Genomic DNA, 19,842 nt, shown 5'->3' with positions numbered 1-19,842 from the left:
TCACTTGGGATCTTTCTGAGATTGTGACAGATATTTCTCTCAGAATCTCTCATCCTTAAACCACTGTATATTCTATGCTGCTGTTCTCACAATGTCATCCTCCATTTGCTTTTCTGTCCATCTATGCTCTAAACAAGATGGCCAGGGCTGGTGCTACCATTAGGAAGCTGTAGGCAGCTGCCAAGGGGGCCAGCCACTGGAGGGCACAGCTCAGTCCAAAAAAAAGAGGAAGTCTCTTTCAGTCCCAGACAGGTAGGTCTATTATATGTGGGGGTGGCTTTATTGAGTGGTGACAGGGTTAGTTAATGTGTTTGTGGGTTTAATCTGTGCTGGTAGGGTGAGTGTGTGTATGTAGGTGGTAATATGTACTGACATATATTGGAGCACAGATGTGTGGCATAAATATATTGGGGCATGGATGTGTGGTATAATGTATTGGGAGAACAGATGTATGGCATATAATGAAATTGGGGCACATGTGTGGCATATGTACTAGGGGCATTGTTGTGCATATTTCATGTGGCATACAATAACTTTGGTGCACAGCTGTGTTGGGGGCACAGATGTCTGGCATATTATGTATTGGGGCCACAAAATGTATGGCATATGTATTGGGGGACATAAACTTGTGGCGTATTATTTATTGGAGGCATTGATGTGTTGCTTAATTATGAATTGGGGATACAGCTGGGTGGCATATGATGTTTAACATAACATATTATGAATTGGGGGAAGTGTTATGAGGCACAGTATGATTTTGGGGCTCTGCTGTGTAGCATATTAGAAATTAGCATCACTAATATGTGGCATAGTTTGAGTTGGAGGGAGCAGGGTTGGTGGGTGAAATGTAGCCTAGGGTGCCCAATGAACTTGCAGCGGCACTGAAGATGGCACCACCTCAGGATCAGGGAGTGTCCACTCAGTCTGCTAACAGTTACTGGGTCTCAGCTGTCCTCTTTCCAAGTGTCACTTTTTTCACCCCAGAGGATTGAAGGGGCTCTAGTCTCCTGCAGCAGTGCAACTTCCAGACAAAAGAAAGTGATACCTCATAACTACATATAAGATTTATCAAAGTTTGGAGATAGATAAAGTACCAAGCAATCAGATCCTAACTGTCACATTACAGGATGTGTTTGTCAAATGACAGGAGCTGATTTGTTGATGCTTTATCTCTCTACAAGCTTTAGTCAATCTCTCCCTTACTCTGTTTTTTCTATGCTAAACTGACCCTAAAAGGAACATTGATGTATATCTGGATCATATTATCAAACTAAGCCCTTTCTTCCACAGGTGGACTGAAATGCAATATGTGGTACATACAGTAAACTTTTGTATCAAGATCCTATTTTCCTACATTGTAAGTTTGAGATCAGGGCAACTCACCTCTTTGTTGGGTAGTTAATATCCAGACTAGATTTTATCTGTGTTTGTTTCAAATTGTACAGCAATGCAGTGGGGATGTGGTCATTATCCTGATTGCAGGGATTCTGGTGATCAGAATGCCAATGCCAGAACCCCAACACTAGTCAGAACACTGGCACCGCCATCCTCACCATCAGGATCCCGAAGGTAAGTACTGGAGTAAGGGGGAGGGTTAGGGTTAAGCACTAAGGGGAGACTTTGACTTAGAATTAGGAACCTCCAGTAATCAGAGAAGCCGTGATGTGGCCTATAGGCTTAGCCATATTTTTGCAAATATATGCAACTGAAATCTCGGAATTATCTACCACCATGTAGTTTTTCAAATCTTATTGCTGATATCATTCCGAGTGCTGGGGGATAACGTTTGCCAATCTGGGATGTAGTCAGCATCCCAGCATGTGGGATGCTGACGGTTGAAATACCAGCATCGGGATCCAGGCAAAATAATCCTGACAGCCAGCATCCCGAAGGTAAGTATCGGGCATTAGGGGGAGGGTTAGGGTGCGAGGTTAGGGTTAGGCACAAAGGAGGGAAGGTTTGGTTTAGCCACCATGTATGAAGTGTTAAGTTTAGGGTGCACGGAGGTTAGGTTTAGGCACCAGGGAGGGAGGGTTAGGCTGCGGGAAAGGGCAGGTTAAAATTAGGCACTTGTGAAGGGGTTAGGGTTAGGCACCAGGGAGGGTTAGAGTTAGAGGTAGGGGTAAGGGTTAGTCTTATCTTCATTCCTTAAGGGTGTTGGGATTCTGACTGTCAGAATGCCGCTGTCAGTATCATGAACAGCGGCATCCCGATCGGATCTCATACTCAAGCCATCCATACTTTTGATTCTATGGGTTTGGTATGACTTGTCGACATTTATACTTTATACTCCACAATGTCAACAGGTACTCCATGTTGACAGAGCAAATGCCTACATAATCCTAATGTTAACATGCACAATATTGACTTGGAACATGTCGACATTGCCATAAAGTCAACATATGGAAATGTTGACAATTCATCCTAACCCTAACGCTAACCCTGTGTTATTGTTATCATTATGACTATATGCACATGTCATATGTTGACATTTTAACCATATTGACATGGTGCATGTGTCGATATATAGTATGTTGACATATTAACAATGTCAACATTGTGGTGTTAACATAATGGGCCAATCCAATTACCTGCAAATATACCGTGGATGCGAATTTGCCTGACATCAGCCACACTTTATGGCAGCCTGAACTCGCTCAAAGCTGCTTGCAGCCCCATAGGGCAAAAAATGCAAATTCAGACTGTGAGAAGGCCATGTGGGGTGTGTGATGTGGTGCCATTGCCAGCATTTTAACACCGTGACAATGGCAACTCGCACCCTTTGTGGATAATTGGCTTGACCCTATGACTGTCTATACAGTCATTGTTGACATGATAACTGCATACCCAAAACCAAATTACATTTAATTTAAAACATTGCAAATGTGGAAACCCTCTATATTATAGCAAATCAATAACATTTATTTTTCATAAAATATAATAGCTCTTAATTCAATAACTACCCCAACTTATTTAAAATGTCCTAAATGAATAACTTGATAGTCATTTTAATGTAGAGTTTTATACTATGTTTCTATCCTGCTGGGTCGGCAATGCAATACATTTTTTTTTAAAAAGTTAACATTTTCAATATATTTTATATAGAATGATTCCTTTAGAAAATGGATGTGTAGTATTGCATATCAGGTATGTAATTAGAATGTTATTTTAGAATTTTGCCCTGGTTACATAGAAATAAGCTGCACACAGTTTTGAATTGGTTAAGACAAAACAGTTACATTTTGTTTAAATTTACTAGCAGGCTGAAAAGAAAAATATTTGATTAAAAACCTTGAACTTCCCTAACACAACGTTTACATTTATTCTTTTTTCATTACTCAGGTTTCTATGTAAAGAATAACAAGACACTACAAGGAGTCCATCTTTACCTTTCCCAATTGGCTGCTGTGCTAGTTTATAGGTTTCACCACACAAGACGAGACTGGAAAGGAGCTATGGCAACCATTGTGTTACCCACTCTCTTTGTTACAATGGCAATGGGAATGTTTAATTTAAATCCACTGGCAATTGATTCTCCTCCACTAAAGCTGTCTTCTGACCTATACAGCAATGAAGAAGCCTCATTTTTCAGGTATGTGCTTCCATATGCCTACATTATATCTAAAGTAAATTATAATTACCAATAGTGACATTTTGAAGAGGCAGTGAAACCTAAACAATTTTTGGGCCATGTAGTGGACAATTCAATTCTGAGTGATGGCTACAAGGTGTCACATGCTGGATCTCAGGACCCCATTATTGGTCCAACATTGTCTTCTGCTGCCCTCAAGTCTCTTGACTCTCTCACCTTCATGGCTCTTATCCCTTGCTGCAGGCCTTGGGTCCTCCCCAGTGGTTACCGTGCCTTTGGTCCATAGGCACAACCAATGTAACCCAGATATCAAACCAATCCTGGGAAGGCAAATCCCACTCACATTATCAATGAGGCCAATCACCGGCAAGGGCACCCTATTTATTCTTTCAGGTGCCAGTAAAACTTCTCTCCTAGAGGACTCAGTACTTTGGCTTCAGGTTCTTGCATGCTTCCCAGTTAAATCTTGCTACACTGTTGTATCTTGTTGTCCTGCAGGGTAATCCTGTTAAACCTATATTGTGCATTCCTGATATCGTGCTAGGACATCCTGCTACACCTGCACAGTTTAATACTGTTATCCTTCTGGGATATCCTGCCAGTCACATTGTGCAATCCTGCTGTCCAGTCATGTGCAATCCTGACATCCTATTGTGCTATCCAGCTATACCTGTATTGTGCTATTCTTTTCTGATATCCTGTTATGTGAATACCTGCAAACCTGCCTGGTACAAAATTTTGCTACTTTTATCCAATATAGATGATCCTGTGTCAAGTATATCAACAAACTCTTGATACCTATATCTGTGTAGCAATAAGCTGCTACTGTCATCTCCTATCAGTTATCATATTTAACTCCTGGTTCTGGTCTAATAATGAGAAGTGCCCCACCCCCCTCAATGATCAGATGCTATTCCTTTCTGTGCACTCTTCTGGAGTGGAAAAAAATAAGCAAGTATGCTACAAGGTACTTCAGTTTAGAGAATTTTGCCGCCTCCTTGTGATCTCCCATCATCAAAGATTTTACCTCAAACCCACACACAGAGTAAAATATGTGTATCGTTATTAGTAGTGATGAGTGCAGATGCACATCCTGATCATACTGTACATCACTGATAGTTGAATAACACTGCTCATGTGCTCATGGAAATTATCTAATAATGTTGGCAACTATTAATTAACCACTTGCCTGGTGTGGTTGCATTAGATGCGAACACACTGGACTGGGCATTCCCTGACATGGTCGCATCTGATGTGACCAGTCAGAAATGCCCACTAGGTGGCTGCAGGAAGCTAGTCTTCCCACAGCCACCTATATCAGAGGGACCTACTGGTCCCTTTGCACCCTTGGAACACTCTCCAGTGTGTCCTGATCACTGCTGGTCACAGTGATCGGGCACCAGTAGTAGCTCCTCTCCAGTGTATCCTGATCACTGTGGCCAGCAGTGATCAGACAGCCTGCATGACCCTCCTCCCTGGTGGCTGCTGAGTAGTTTTAGTAGTAAGCAGCAGACATGGCTCCTGTTAGCCACAGCTGCTGCTGTTCCCCTAGGACAGCCGGTGCCGCATCACTTTCTCACAGCACTGCTGCCTGTGACATATAAAAGCAGCCATGGATCCTGGTAGCTGTGGCTGCTGCTATGTCCCCTGTGCAGTGAGTTGGCAACACCCTCATCCTCTGCTCCCAGTGCAGCTGCTTGTGACTGACATTTACTAGAAGCAGCAGCCAGCTGCACCCCCACCCCCTTCTTCCGGCTTCAGCTTCGCCTTTGTCCCCCATGTTCTGACAACTGCTGGACACAGTGATTAGGCAGTGTATTGTGTGAGTATGAGTATTTCTGTTGAAATTTGTCTAAAACTACTTCAGATTTTCATTCAAGTCCTAAAAGTAGATAAATAGAACCAAATCAAACAAATGAAACAATAAAATTAGACATGAGGAAATTTATCCAATACCACATATCTGTGAGTGGCAAAAGTATATGAACTTTTAGGCGTAGCAGATATTTTGAAGGTGAAATTAGAGTCAGGTATTTTCAATCTATGGGATGACAATCAGGTGTGAGAAGACAACCTGTCTTTTTAAAAGAACTGGGATCTATCAAAGTGTGATGTTCACAACATATCTTTGTTGAAGTGTATCATGCCACGAACAAAGGAGATTTGTGAGAATCTCAACAGAAGAATTGTTGGACTCCACCAATCAACAGTCAGACAAATTGTGTACAAATGGAGGAAATTCCAGACCATTATTACCATACCCAGAAGTGGTCGACCAACAAAGATCACGGCAAGAGCAAGGTGTCTAATAGTTTGCAAGGTCACAAAAAAACCAAGGTAACCTCTATGCAACTGAAGGCCTTTCTCACAGTAGCTAATGTTAATGTTCATGAGTCCACCATCAGGAGAACACTGACCAAAAATGGTGTGCATGGGAGGATTCCAAGGAGAAAGCGATTGCTCTCCAAAAAGAATGTTGCTGCCCATCTGTGTCATGACCAGGGTTTCTCGGCATAGTGGTTGACGGGTATTACCTGTGAGGTCACTGTGGCGGGGGGCGTCTGGCAGTGGTGCTTGTGTGTGGCGAAGGGACATTGGCCGTACGTAGTTCTGCGTGGGTATGCTGTCACTTGAGGCCTGGCAGTGCTTCCATTCCATTTGGCATGGGTGCTGCCATCTTGCCTCCGGCCATGTGATTTGCTCGCCCAATCCTGGTTTGTCACATGCTCTCTCTGGCCAGTCATGGCACAGCACTTGGTATTTAGGGAGGTTCAGTGCCTTACTTCATTGCCAGTGCAATGTGTTTCTCAGCATAGCTGAGAGAGAGTTCCCTGTGCTCACCAAATGTTACCTGTGAAACGCTACCTGCCTGCCTGCTTTTCTGCTCCAACCCCACTGGACTACCCTGCATCCTCCATTACTTTCCCCTTGCCTGAGTACCTGAGTCCTGCTGTTCACCCTGCACCTTGCCTCCATTGACACTCTGCTGGATATTTCTTCCTCAGTCTATATTCTTCATTAATCAGTCACCACCTGGACATTTCCCTTTGTCTGGCACTATCTGGACATTTTCTATTAACCAGTCACTACCTGGACATTTTCCATTGCCTGTCACTAACTTGACTTTTTGCTATTTGCCTCACTAAAGCTCCCAAGTGCACTTTAGTGCTATACCCGGACTTTCTGTTTTACCACATTCATGTCTGTTAAGCCACTCATTAAAAACTCCACATTTACTTTTAAACCTGCTTCAGTGTCTGCTCCTATTACCACCCCGGGTCCACAACAAAACCAGAACCTCACAGTTTGCACTGGCCCCATGGATCCAGCCATGCAAAAGGAGTCTGGAGTAGATTTATTTCGGTGCATTGCTGGCCATCTGGAAAACCTGGAAACCATGCAGCACCAAATGGCTCAGTTTCTGCAAGAAATGTCTAAATGACAGGATCATTTGCAAACTTCTCTATCCACTCCTAGTGCAACAGTAGTTACACCTGCTCCTTTGTTTGCAAATACAGGTTACAGGACATCCTCCCGGTTACACCTTCCTATGCCAAGTAAATTCCCAAGCTTTTTCGTGGATTCCTGAATCAGTGTGATATACACTTCACCTTACAGCCTGATAATTTTCCCACCGCAAGAACTAAAGTGGCCTACATCATGTCTCTGTTGTCTGGCTCAGCCTTGGATTCGGCTTCCCCTCTCTGGGAGCAATCAGATTCTCTGCTGGATAACTATACTGACTTTGTGACATCATTCAGGAGGATTTTTGATGAGCCTGGAAGTACTGTATCGGCCTCATCCAGTATTATGATACTGAAACAAGGAACCCGTCCTTTCAGCCATTATGCCATTCAGTTTCAGATTTTAGCATCAGAACTCAAGTGGAAGGAGGAAGCCCTCACCTCAGCTTTCTGGCATGGGCTTTCAGATTGACTAAAGGATGATCTGGTCACCCGTGACCTTCCTGCTAACCTAAACGATATGATTTCCCTCTGTAATAAGATTGACCTATGCTTCAGAGAACGTCAAGCTGAAAAGCACAGAACTATCCAGCAAAAGTCATCTACTCCTCCCTCTACTACCCATCCAACCCCTACTTCTACAGATGAAAAGCCAATGCAGGTGAATCATACCCATCTCACCAAAGAGGAACATCAGAGAAGAATATTAAAACACCTCTGCCTATACTGTGGATATTCGGATCACCTGGTGGCCTCCTGTTCCTGAAAATTGGGAAACGCCCGCTCCTAACTGACTCTGGGGACATCAAGTTAGGGGTTATGAGCCTGTCCCCAAATTCTAAAGAATTCATATTGATCTTAGCCATAGATCTCATGTCAAAACCTGTCTTCGTTACTGCTCTACTAGATTCTGGAGCAGCCGGAAATTTTATGACCTCCAGCTTAGTTAACAAGCTACAGATTCTTTGTTCATCCCTTGTTTACGTGATTTCCCTGACCGCTAGATGGATGTCCTCTGGCTAACGGAGTTGTCACAAAGGAAACTCAACCACTACTGGTCCGTATTGGGGCACTCAATTCTGAGTCTCAAAAATTATTATTAATACCAGTGGCCTCCCAAGAAATCATTTTAGGGCTACCCTGGTTATGCCAGCACAATCCCAGGATTGACTGGTGCTCGATACAAATCCTTTCATGGGGAGTTGACTGTCAGAAATCCTGTCTTCCCAAGATACGACCTGTGAGGAAAACAGTCTCATTAGTATCTCCAGCAATTCCCAAGGAGTATCAAATGTTTACTGATGTCTTCTCTGAACAACAAGCAAATGTCTTACCTCCTCATTGAGAGTGGGATTGTTCAATTTATCTATTGCCAGACAAGATGCCGCCTCATGGTCGCACCTATCCTCTGTCCTTACCGGAGACCAAAGCTATGTCTGAATGCATTCAGGAGAATTTGGAGAAAGGATTTGTTTGCCCCTCAACCTCTCCTGCCGGAGCTGGGTTCTTCTTTGTTGCCAAAAAGGATGGTGGCTTAAGACCTTGTATAGACTACCGAGGCTTGAATGATATAACGGTCAAGAATCGATATCCGCTTCCACTAATCACAGAGTTATTTGACAGAGTCAAGGGGTCCATCATATTCTCCAAGTTAGATCTTAGAGGGGCCTACAATCTCATTTGTATTTGCTCAGGTGATGAGTGGAAGGCCGCTTTTAATACTAGAGATGGACATTTCGAATACCTTGTTATGCCTTTCAGCTTGTGCAATGCCTCTGTTGTCTTTCTGGGCTTTGTCAATGAAATTTTCCAGGACTTATTATACGTGTCTGTTGTTGTCTATCTGAACGATATATTGATTTTCTCGTCTTCTCCAGAGGAACATCATAAACATGTGAAGGAGGTGCCATCTTGTCTGAGGGAAAACCACCTCTACTGTAAGCTAGAGAAATGTGTCTATAGTGTACCCAGTGTGCCATTTATTGGTTATTTCATCTCTGGCTCCAGCCTAGAAATGGACCCCAAGAAAGTACAGGCGATCCTGGATTGGTCTTGACCTCAAACCTTGAAATCCATCCAGAGACTACTCGGATTCACCAACTATTATAGACATTTTATCAAAGGATTCTCATCAGTGATGGCTCCCATTACAGCCCTGACCCATAAAGGTGCCAATCCTGCCCTATTGTCACCTGAAGCAGAGACAGCCTTCCAGCTTCTGAAACAAGCCTTTATCACAGCTCCTGTCCTGAGACAACTGGACCTGGATAGACCTTTCTTATTAGAGGTGTATGCCTCATCAGAAGCAGTGGGAGCAGTTTAATCTCAGCGTTATGAAGACAACCGAGTTCATCCCTGTGGGTTGGCACTGAAGGAGTAGAGATACTTACTGGAAGGTGCCAAATTTCCCTTCACTGTCTTCACTGACCATCGGAACCTCCTCTTTCTCAAAAATATCCAGTGTGTGAGTCCTCATCTGGCCTGATGGGCCATCTTCTTTGCTCATTTCCAGTTCACCCTGACCTTCCAATCTGAAGCTCTTAATCAAAAAGCTGATTCTCTGTCTAGAGCTCTCCTCTGTAAAGACAATTCAGAGACCTTACATATTGCTCCTGTGCTGGAGTTAAGAGTGTTTGCCACTGTACAAATACAACCCCCTACTGGGAAGACCTTTGTGGCCCCGGAGTTAAGGAAGCAGTTCCTCACCTGGGCTCATTCCTCTCGCTTTGCACGTCACTCAGGTACTTGGAAGACACTGGAACTTTTAAAAATAAGTTACTGGTGGCCATCCATGAAGGCTGATTTGCTGGAGTTTATTTCCTCATGTACCTCATGTGCTCAGCATATATCTTTGCATCAAGCCCCAGCTGGTGAATTGTTGCCCCTGCCTATTCCATCACATCCATTGACGCATCTCTCCATGGACTTTGTAACAGATTTACCGGAATCTCAGGGTTACACCACCATCTGGGTTGCGGTAGACCAATTTTCAAAGATGGTCCATTATGTACCTCTAAAGAAACTGCCAACTGCTCCTGACTTGGCTCATCTGTTTGTCCAGCACATATTCCGCCTCCATAGAATCTCTACCGAAATAATTTCTGATCATGGTACGCAATTTGTGGCAAAATTCTGGAAAGCCCTTTGTTCTGTTCTACAAGTAAAGTTGAACTTTTCCATGGCCTATCACCCTCAAAGCAATGGATCCACAGAGAGGGTCAATCAAGACCTTGAGAACTTCCTAAGGTTCTTCATAGCATCATCCCAAGACAATTGGTCTGAGTTGCTACCATGGGTGGAATTTGCACATAATGCCTCCTACCATTCCTCTACTAATCAAACCCCATTTCTGATCATCTACGGTCTTCATCCTTGGATTCCTGAATTCCGAAGCCTGTTTGTCTTTGATGTGCCAGCCGTGGAGGATACCATATGAAGATTTGCATCTAATTGGTCACAAGTACGTATCGATTTGGAGAAGGCGTCCTCTCGCTACAAACTTCAGACAGATAGGAGATGTAGGAAGGTACTTTACATGCAAGTTGGAGACCAAGTCTGGTTGTCCACCCGGAACCTCCGCCTTAGACTACCTTTGATGAAATTTGCTCCCCTGTTCATCGGACCCTTCTCCATCACAGACATCATCAACCATGTGGCATATCGCCTTCAGTTGCCCACTTACCTAAAAACTCCTAACTCATTCCACATCTCCCTCCTGAAACCCGTAATCTTGAACAAATTTTGCAAGGTCCTTCCTGTTCCCCCCCGCATCCAGACTGAGAGAGGCATGGAGTATGAGGTCTCCCAGGTCTTGGATTCTCATATCTGCAGGGGACGTCTACAGTATCTCCTAGATTGGAGGGGTTATGGCCTAGAGGAGCGCTGTTGGACTGATGCCTGAGACATCCATGCTCACGTACTCCTCAGGAAATTCCACTTGGCTCATCATGGAAGACCTGGTGAGTGTCCTGAGGCCACCCATAAGGTGGGGCACTGTCACGACCAGGGTTTCTCTGCATGGTGGTTAACAGGTATTACCTGTGAGGTCACTGTGGCGGGGGGCATCTGGCAGTGGTGCTGGTGTGTGGCAAGGGGCATTGACTGTGCATGGTTCTGCATGGGCATGCTGTCACATTCAGCTGGTGAGGCCTTGCAGTGCTTCCGTTCTGTTTGGCATGGGCGCTGCCATCATGCCTCTGGCAATGTGATTTGCTCTCCCAATCCTGGTTTGTCACATGCTCTCTCTGGCAAGTCATGGCACAGCACTTGGTATTTTGGGAGGTTCAGAGCCTCACTTCATTGACAGTGCAACGTGTTTCTCAGCATAGCTGAGAGAGAGTTCCCTGTGCTCACCACCTGTTACCTGTGAAACACTACCTGCCTGCCTGCTTGTCTGCTCCAAACCTGCTGGACTATACTGCATCCTCCATTACCTTCCCCTTCCCTGAGTACCTGAGTCCTGCTGTTCACCCTGCACCTTGCCTCCACTGACACTCTGCTGGATATTTCTTCCTCAGTCTGCATTCTTCATTAATCAGTCACCACCTGGACATTTCCCCTTGTCTGCCACTACCTTGACATTTTCTATTAACCAGTCACTACCTGGACATTTTCTATTGCCTGTCACTAACTGGACCTTTTGCTATTTGCTTCACTACAGCTCCCAAGTGCACTTTAGTGCTATACCCGGACTTTCTGTTTTACCACATTCATGTCTGTTAAGCCACTCATTAAAAACTCCACATTTACTTTTAAACCTGCTTCAGTGTCTGCTCCTATTACCACCCTGGGTCCACAACAAAACCATAACCTCTCAGCCTGCAGCTAAAAATCTTCTGGACAAGCATGAAGACTACTGGAAAAATGTTTTGTGGACAGATGAGTCAAAAATAGTGCTTTCTGCTTTAAATAAGAAGCATTATGTTTGGAGAAAGGAGAACACTGCATCCCAGCATAGCAACCTGTTTTGCTGCATCTGGCCCAGGATGAATTGCCATCATAGATGGGACAATGAATTCTGAATTATACCGGAATATTCTTAAGGAAAATGTCAGGATATGTGTCCATGATCTGCATTCAAGAGAATGTGGGTCATGCAGCAAGAAAACGACACAAAGCACAAAGTCATTTAACCAAAGAATGGTTAAAGAAGAATTAATGTAAAGTTTTGGAATGGCCAAGTCAAAGTCTGACCTTAAACCAATGAAGGGTTGTGGAAGGACCTGAAGTGAGCAGTTCATGGCAGGAAACCCACCAACATCGTTGAAGCTGTTTTGTATAGAGAAATGGGGTAAAATTCCTCTAAGCCGATATTCCGGACTAATCAACAATTACCAGAAACATTTAGAAGCAGTTATTGCTGCACATTGGGGTCAAACCGGATACTGAATGCAAAGGTTCATGTACCTTTGCCACTCACGGATATGGGATATTGGATAATTTTCATAAAAAAATTTAGCAAGTTTAATTTCTTTGTCTCATTAGTTTGATTCGATTCACTTTATCTACTCTTAGGACTTGTGAGAAACTTTCATGCACCAGTATGTGTGTATTTTTATTCAATGTCTCAAAATGGTCATATATGTATATGTGTGTATATATATATATATATATATATATATATATATATATTTTTTTTTTTTTATTTTTTTTATTTTTTTTTCTTTACATGATCACCAGAGATGGCAATAGTGAGCCATAGATTCTGTTTGGGCCTGGATGGATCCACCCACACAGGGTAGAAAAATCCAGGTGTAAGCTCACTTAATTGCTGCCCTTTGTACAGAGCCCAGGGAGGGCTGGAGCATTTAGACAGTCCAGGCAGGACTGCAATTGGAGACCAGTGTGTGCTGGGAAGCCACTGGTGGCTGGGAAACCAGGGGCCTGATTCAGAGTTGGGAGTAGAGAGAGACATAGCACTTAACTGTGTACCTGGACAAACCATATTGCAATGCAAGGGGTGTAAATACATAATTTTTATTTTGCATGTAGGGTAAATGCTGGTTGCTTTTACATGTAGCCCACAAAAACTGCACAGCTTTATTATTACGTTACAATTTAGATGTCAGTTTGGACACCTCCCTCCTAAATCTAAATCTCTCTGCACATTTTAAATCTGCCCCCTGCAGTGCAGCATGGTGTCACCAAGATGATCAGTTGAGAGAGAGAGATCTCTCTCTATTTCCAAGTCTGAATCAGACCCCTGGTTCAGACCTACAGGAGGTAGAGAGAACCCAAAAACTCCAAAGACTGTGTATGTTATTCTGCAGGGAGAAGAGTGTGAGACTGCAAGCGTGCCAGATTGTGAGGCTGTTTCTATAAGCAGCTGTGGCAGCCAAAGCCTTGCAGGAGCCTGAATGTGAGTAGGCTAGAGCATTTCAGAATACCTGTCAGATGGCCTGATCCAGTAAGAAACGCAGTTGATATATGCACACAATTGGCCTATTGTTGCCTACTGTGCATGTGTATGCATGACAGTCTGCATGCGCGAACTAGCCACTGCAATCGGGATAGCAATCGCAGAGGATACGCAGAAACATGGAAGAGTGATTGACAGGAAATTCCGTTTGTGGGTGGTGATGGGGAGTAGTCGGGCGAACATAGGCAAGCCACTGTAATTCCATATGTAGAATGTTTAGGAAGAACCCTTGTTCTGAGGCACACTTCTTTATTCACTGCTAAACATCAAAGTGGGGCTGCTGTACTGGTAAGGCACCACAAAACCTCTATAGCTTATAAACCAATAAACTCAATACAATATATAGATCTCCAGACAGCGCTTACCCACTCATTCTACCTCAGTTCCAGTTAATATCTGCTAGAGAAGAAATTTTTATTTCAACTAGATTTATACCTCTTTGTGTAATTCTATCATAATTGTAGTCATTTGTGGACTGGCAACATTGTAGTGTTCAAAATTTGAAACATCCGTGAATCACTTTACCCATGTGTTAAATAAATCCATATATGTGCATTTAATAGACATTAATAAAAATTCATATGAAAATTCTGCAGTGGCAATATATATAAGGAATAACTTATAAAAAAGTTTTATTAGGTAATAAAAATATATATAATATTATATAAAACAATATTATATAAAAAATAATATATTCCAACTATTAAAACAATTGATGTATAAGAATTAAGTCATAAAATGGCTAGCTTACAATTCAGAGCAACAAGACAACCGGGGGGTGGGGGGAGTGGACACACAAGGTGAGGGAGCGTAACTTGCAGGGTGGAATGGAATATAACTGTCACAGTTAACTTTTCATTGGTATATGTCCCAAAGTCAAATCCTTATTCCTTAGTCCTGTTTGTCCTTTTGAGTTAAATAATTTAATTCATCTTGCTCATGGCTCCTGGTATGGGGTGGTCTTTAACTGAAAGCACCATGCTGGGTCAGCAGAGATCCAAAGCTCCTGTTCCTCTGAATATTATCCTGGCTGGTGCCGGGTGCTTGGTGCCGAGTTCAGCTCCCATACCTCACTGTTTGTATGGATCTCTGTTCCGGGGAGCAGATCCTCATTCTCCTTGTATTGAGGCTGATCAGATAGCAGTAACTGCTGCCATCCTGATCTGCCTGATAGTGAATGTCAGCAGCCGCATCACCATGCCCGGAGTGGGACCAAATCAACACTTACCTTCCTGTGGGTTAACAGCATTTGTCACTCCATCTCCCTCTAATGTCAGAGTGGTGAATATTACTTATAGGTAGTGGAAGATGTCTTTGGGTCCTTTCGGCGGATGTCTGCATGTTTTGGATTAATCTTTGGACCAACGCATTTTGGCCATCTTTTGGTGGCCTTTTTCAAGGCCATATGTAGCCATATATAGCCTGAGGCATCATAGCATGTGCTGAAGTAAGCAATTCCTGAGTGAGGCCTGACCTTCCTTAACTGTGCACATGGGTCCAATGTTACTCGATGTTACCGCTTGTTTCACTATGTTGACAAAGTATACGGATGTAAGGGGAAATGGACATCCTAATTTTAGGCTGCAATCACAATGTGAATGCAAACATTTACATATCCCCACTGATATTAGCAACTGCGTTGCGTACATATAAGCAGAATAGCAATCTGTAGTGAATCATGCCCAGAGACAGCACTGGGACTTTGACTCTGAGAGACTGTGGGCCTGATTCAGCAAGGATTGCAAGTGGAAAAACACACAAGCACCCGGTCGATCATTGCATTCTGCGTGTATATATGCATCACAGTGCGCATGTGCGAAACAGCCTCTGTGATTGGAACTGCGATCGCAGTGACAATGCAGAACCATCGCAGAGTGATTGACAGGAAGTGCCATTTGTGGTTGGTGATCGGGGGGTGGTCGGCCCAATGCAGGTGTGCCAGTTCATTCAACGCCATTACAGGGGCATGCATAATTAAGCCCCTGCGACAGCATACACAGCCTGAGCTCTAGATACCAACATGAAGTTTAGAAGTTTGTGAGTGAGATCTGACCTGCCTTAATTGTGCATGAGGCTCTGATGGTACCAATGTTTTCGCAGATTTACAAGGTTTTATGGATGTGAATAAAGGGAACTGAGCATCTTTATTTTGTGCTGTAGTGGCATTGCAATCGCAGTCATTTGCATAATTTCACAGCAGAACTGCAAACGTGCTTGCTGCCATGATCGCATCAGCAATACTTGCTGAATCTGGCCCACTTTTATTTTATTTGTAACTTGAAAAGCCATATGTGGACCCTGATTAAAGCATCTAAACACTGAAACACTGACACCCATCTACCGAGCTAATTACCCCAAGTCATTACAATATTGTGGAGTATGCAGGCACACAGGTCTTTGCAACAAAATTTGAGCAGAACAGGTGGGCTACAGCAATCTAAATGGAAATATGGATGCTCACTGCCCCTGCATGGTGGCATGCTCGTCAAGGTGGTGAGTGGAAACAATGCATGTTGAACTGTTTAAGAGAATTGTCTGCATAGATTAGATGCACTAGTGCTGCAGTGTACACTTTTGACCTTGGAGAGGAAGAAAAATAAATATTACACAAATTGATAAAATATTATCTGTGAAGAGAAATGTGCACAAATGTTGAAATTCCTGCTGCAGTATTGGAAGGGTTAAAGGAAACTTTGTAGTTTATTCTCCTGAAATGCTCACGTCTATGACCTCAACAAGTCAGGGTGTGATTCTAAGAGAACAGAGATTCCTTTTGAAATGCTGCTAAAGAGATAGTGCTTGATACATGCTGGTAATTATTGTACGACATGAAGAAAAATGTTTTGATCTATTGAAAATACTTTTGAAAACAAAGTTTGATATAGTGAAAACAAAAGCAAGTTATTCCTGTGGTACTGTGTGACAAGAATGAAGAAAAAAGAAATATGTTAAATGCAGAAGGCCTGCTACAAAGGATCAGTTTCAAGCTACAGAGATGCAAATCCAGGACTAGAGTGTTCAGTCTGAAAGTGAAAGTGTGTTTCAAGGAAGTGATTTAAAGTTGTTTGAAGTGGTAACTCTTTTCAGAAGCAGAGTAAAACTGTCAGTGTGCATAATAAGGTGCTTGGTCCACCAGATTATGTCAGCATGGAAGAGTTTGACCATATGAACAAAGTTATGCATGATAGACTGACATATTATTATCTGCAAATAATTGACTTGGAGAGGAAGTCAGCTGAGGAAATGTTTGCACATAAGCAAGTTGAAGAAAAGTTGCTCAGTGAATTGTCCTCTTTAAAAATGTCACTTAAACAAGAGCAAGATGAGAGAGCTGGGAATTGAGGCTTTTAAAGAGAGTAACCTCAAATTGGCAGCTATTTCTGAATGCCTTGAGGAGGCTGAAGCATTCAAATGTATTACAAAGTATGAGAATGATGTGTTACTTGCAAAGAATGAAGTCTTAGAGCAATACATTGTTGAATTGCATTAAAGTGTCTGGTACTTCAGCAGAAAATGGAAGAATTAAAAGAATGTGTCAAGGGACATCAGAGTGACGCAGGTCGCACACAAGGGAAAGTGGCGGATCTAAATTTGATGTTAGAAGAAAAATACTTTCCAGTAGTCGCCACAAAATAAAGACTTGCAGAGTGGCAGTTAGAAAGAAGATCTCTGTCTAAAAAGCTCCATGAATGTTTGGAAGAAAGGGAGAAATGTCTCCAGATGCAGCAGAAAGAGCATGATTCAAAGGACATGGAGGTTGTCCATCTTCAAGCAAACTTTAAGGAACAAGAACAGACACTCCAGTTTAATTTAGCTGCAGTTAGAGCAGTTTTAGACAGTCTGTCGGAAAGAAATGTAATTCTGGAGGAAAGGCTACATGATGCCATAGAGCACAGTGAAGCTTTGGAGAGAGAGCTTAACTTTGCCCATGGCAGGGCTGTGAAATTGCAAAAAGAATGAAAACCTGGAGAGATGTCTGTTGAGTGTGCAACACCAGTTGCAAAATCTCCAAATAGAAATGAATGCCAAAAAGTCTGTAATAACTACACAAAAGGTGAAACTTGCTGAAGTTAAATATATGAAGAGCAAACTTTTAAAGTCTGAGAACAGATTGGTAAGAAAAAGTTCCACATGGTAGTGGGAAAATCAGAAGAGGAAAAGAAGTTGAATAACATTCTGAAATTGGATTCTGGACCCAAAAATGGCATCCAATGTCTTCACTGAACTCAGTGTGACAGCAGTACATAAACAAAAGCAGTAATTACAACAGGTTAATTTTGAAAAGGCTGGTATGAAGAGTTATATGCTGCCAGTGCCAAGTGTCTTGTATAGTGGACAGCAAACAAACAATGAATTGCAGGAACAATGTAAGATGTTCCAGAACGAGCATGTCTCTAAGCAACAGTGGGACCATAGAGATGTCCTCATTAATGATACCAGTATACAAAAAGGAACAGAACTATCAACGTTGTGAAATTCCCTAAAAGTGACTTTCAGCTTACAGTGATAGCTAAATGTGTGAAGTTTCCCCAAAGAGTTACAGAACCAGATAACCAAACTGTGTCTAAAGTTGATGACAAAGAATTGATAAATACAGATGGTGACTGTATGACCTGTGAGCAGGGGCAGAACTATGGGAGACAATAGAGTTGCCTACTGCCGGGCTTCAGCTCTGAAGGGGCACCTCCTCCATTGTCCACAACATATTCACCCCACTTATGGCTGTAACTATGTACTGGGAGTGTACCCTCATGGCCGCCCAATACATGGCACCTCTTCCCGGCACCTGAGAAGCCACCGTACACTAGGGGAGAGTTCAATGTCAGACCATCAGCTGCTGCCTTCATCCATAGCCTGTCTGCATGCAAATTGCTACATTACAGTGTCAGCGGCTGTGATGGGGGAGGGGTGCACCAAATTATAACTTGCTTCTGGGCATCTGGGATGAACTCACGCCACTGCCTGTGAGGCAAAGGTACAGGATGTACAGAAGTCTACAGAGATAGTGATGGCTTTAAAGGATGAGACTCTCTTATTGCTGTGTGTTCAGAGTGATATGAATGTGACTCAATCACATAGTTTTGCAGTGCAAAGCAGAACCTTAAATAAAGTTAATACTGAAAGGCTTGTGAAGAGTAATACTCATGTGTTAGCTCACCTAATTGCTGCCCATTGCACAGAGCTCAAAGAGGGCTGGAAAAGTCAGACAGTCCAGATGGGACTGCAATTGGAGACCAGTATGTGCTGGGAAGTCACTGGTGGCTAGGAAGCCTGGGTTCAGACCTACAGGAGGTAAGGAGAACCTAAAAACTCCAAAGACTGCATATGTTGCTCTGCAGGGAGAAGAGTTTGAGACTGCAAGCTGGCCAGATTGTGAGGCTGTATCTGTAAGCAGCTGTGGCAGCAAAAGCCATGCAGGAGCCTGGACATGAGTAGGCTGGAGCCTGTGAGAATACCTGTCAGAGACAGGACTGGGATTTTGACTCTAAGACACTTTTGTACACTTTGCCCAAGGTTAGTCAGGGGCGAAGAAGTGAGTCAGTTCCTTGAATGGGGGCTAGGCATTTGTTATTTTCTTTTATATGCTGACAGTAAAGCACTTTTCTTTTATTTATAATTGGAAAAGCTGTGTGGACCCTTATTAAAGCACATAAACACTGCACCACTGATACCAATCTACCAAGTTATTATAATATACTCTATATATATATATATATATATATATATATATATATATTTGTCTATATATACTGTATATGTATATATTTATGTATATATTTTTATATATACATAAATATAATATATATTTTTATATATATATATATTTATATATATATATACACAGTATGTTGCATATTTGTGTGTATATACTATATATGTGTTTGTATATATATATATATATATATATATATATATATATATATATTAGCACCACTTATACTAAAATGATGAATAACCCCATGTATGACATAAAGAGATCTGTTGAGAGTTGGTTGACCGGGCGGTTCAATAGAAGTAGTTGGATGAAGAGATAGCTTCCTTTCTTAAAATTCTTAAAATTGGATTATAATGTGTCTGCGCTTAGCATGAGTGGTATCCCCTTATATAAGATGTTGTTTTAGAGGATCATTCACTCTACAGGTGTAACATATAATGGTCCTACACAAATAGTGGGAGTAAAGTAATGTGTATTTAATAACTTTAAAAATGGAGTCACAATGCCCCTAGGTAAGTGATGCTTAACAGTATTGGTTGATCCAAACCAAGAGATGTAATGGTATTCTTATATACAAGTAGGGAAAAAATAAGGAAAAATGGGTGGCTGTCAATGAAAGAAGATATCCAATAAGGAAGGTTATGAAAAAATA

At 42.5% G+C, this 19,842-nt stretch overlaps 1 protein-coding gene across 1 annotated transcript in view; it reads left to right on the top strand.

Moving 5' to 3' along the window:
• ABCA13 (ATP binding cassette subfamily A member 13) overlaps nt 1-16,816 on the top strand; it is a 269,444-nt gene extending 252,628 nt beyond the window's left edge. Inside the window, exons 14-16 of the mRNA XM_088445671.1 lie at nt 3,343-3,592; nt 12,541-12,596; nt 16,611-16,816. Coding sequence (XP_088301797.1) covers nt 3,343-3,592; nt 12,541-12,596; nt 16,611-16,816 — 512 coding nt within the window. The remainder of the gene's footprint in view (nt 1-3,342; nt 3,593-12,540; nt 12,597-16,610) is intronic.
• The last annotated feature ends 3,026 nt before the right edge of the window (nt 16,817-19,842 follow it).

This window comes from Taudactylus pleione, unplaced genomic scaffold (genome assembly GCF_031769625.1).
Source record: "Taudactylus pleione unplaced genomic scaffold, aTauple2 ptg000386l, whole genome shotgun sequence".
Lineage (NCBI taxonomy): Eukaryota > Metazoa > Chordata > Amphibia > Anura > Myobatrachidae > Taudactylus > Taudactylus pleione.
This window is presented reverse-complemented; position numbering and strand designations above follow the sequence as displayed.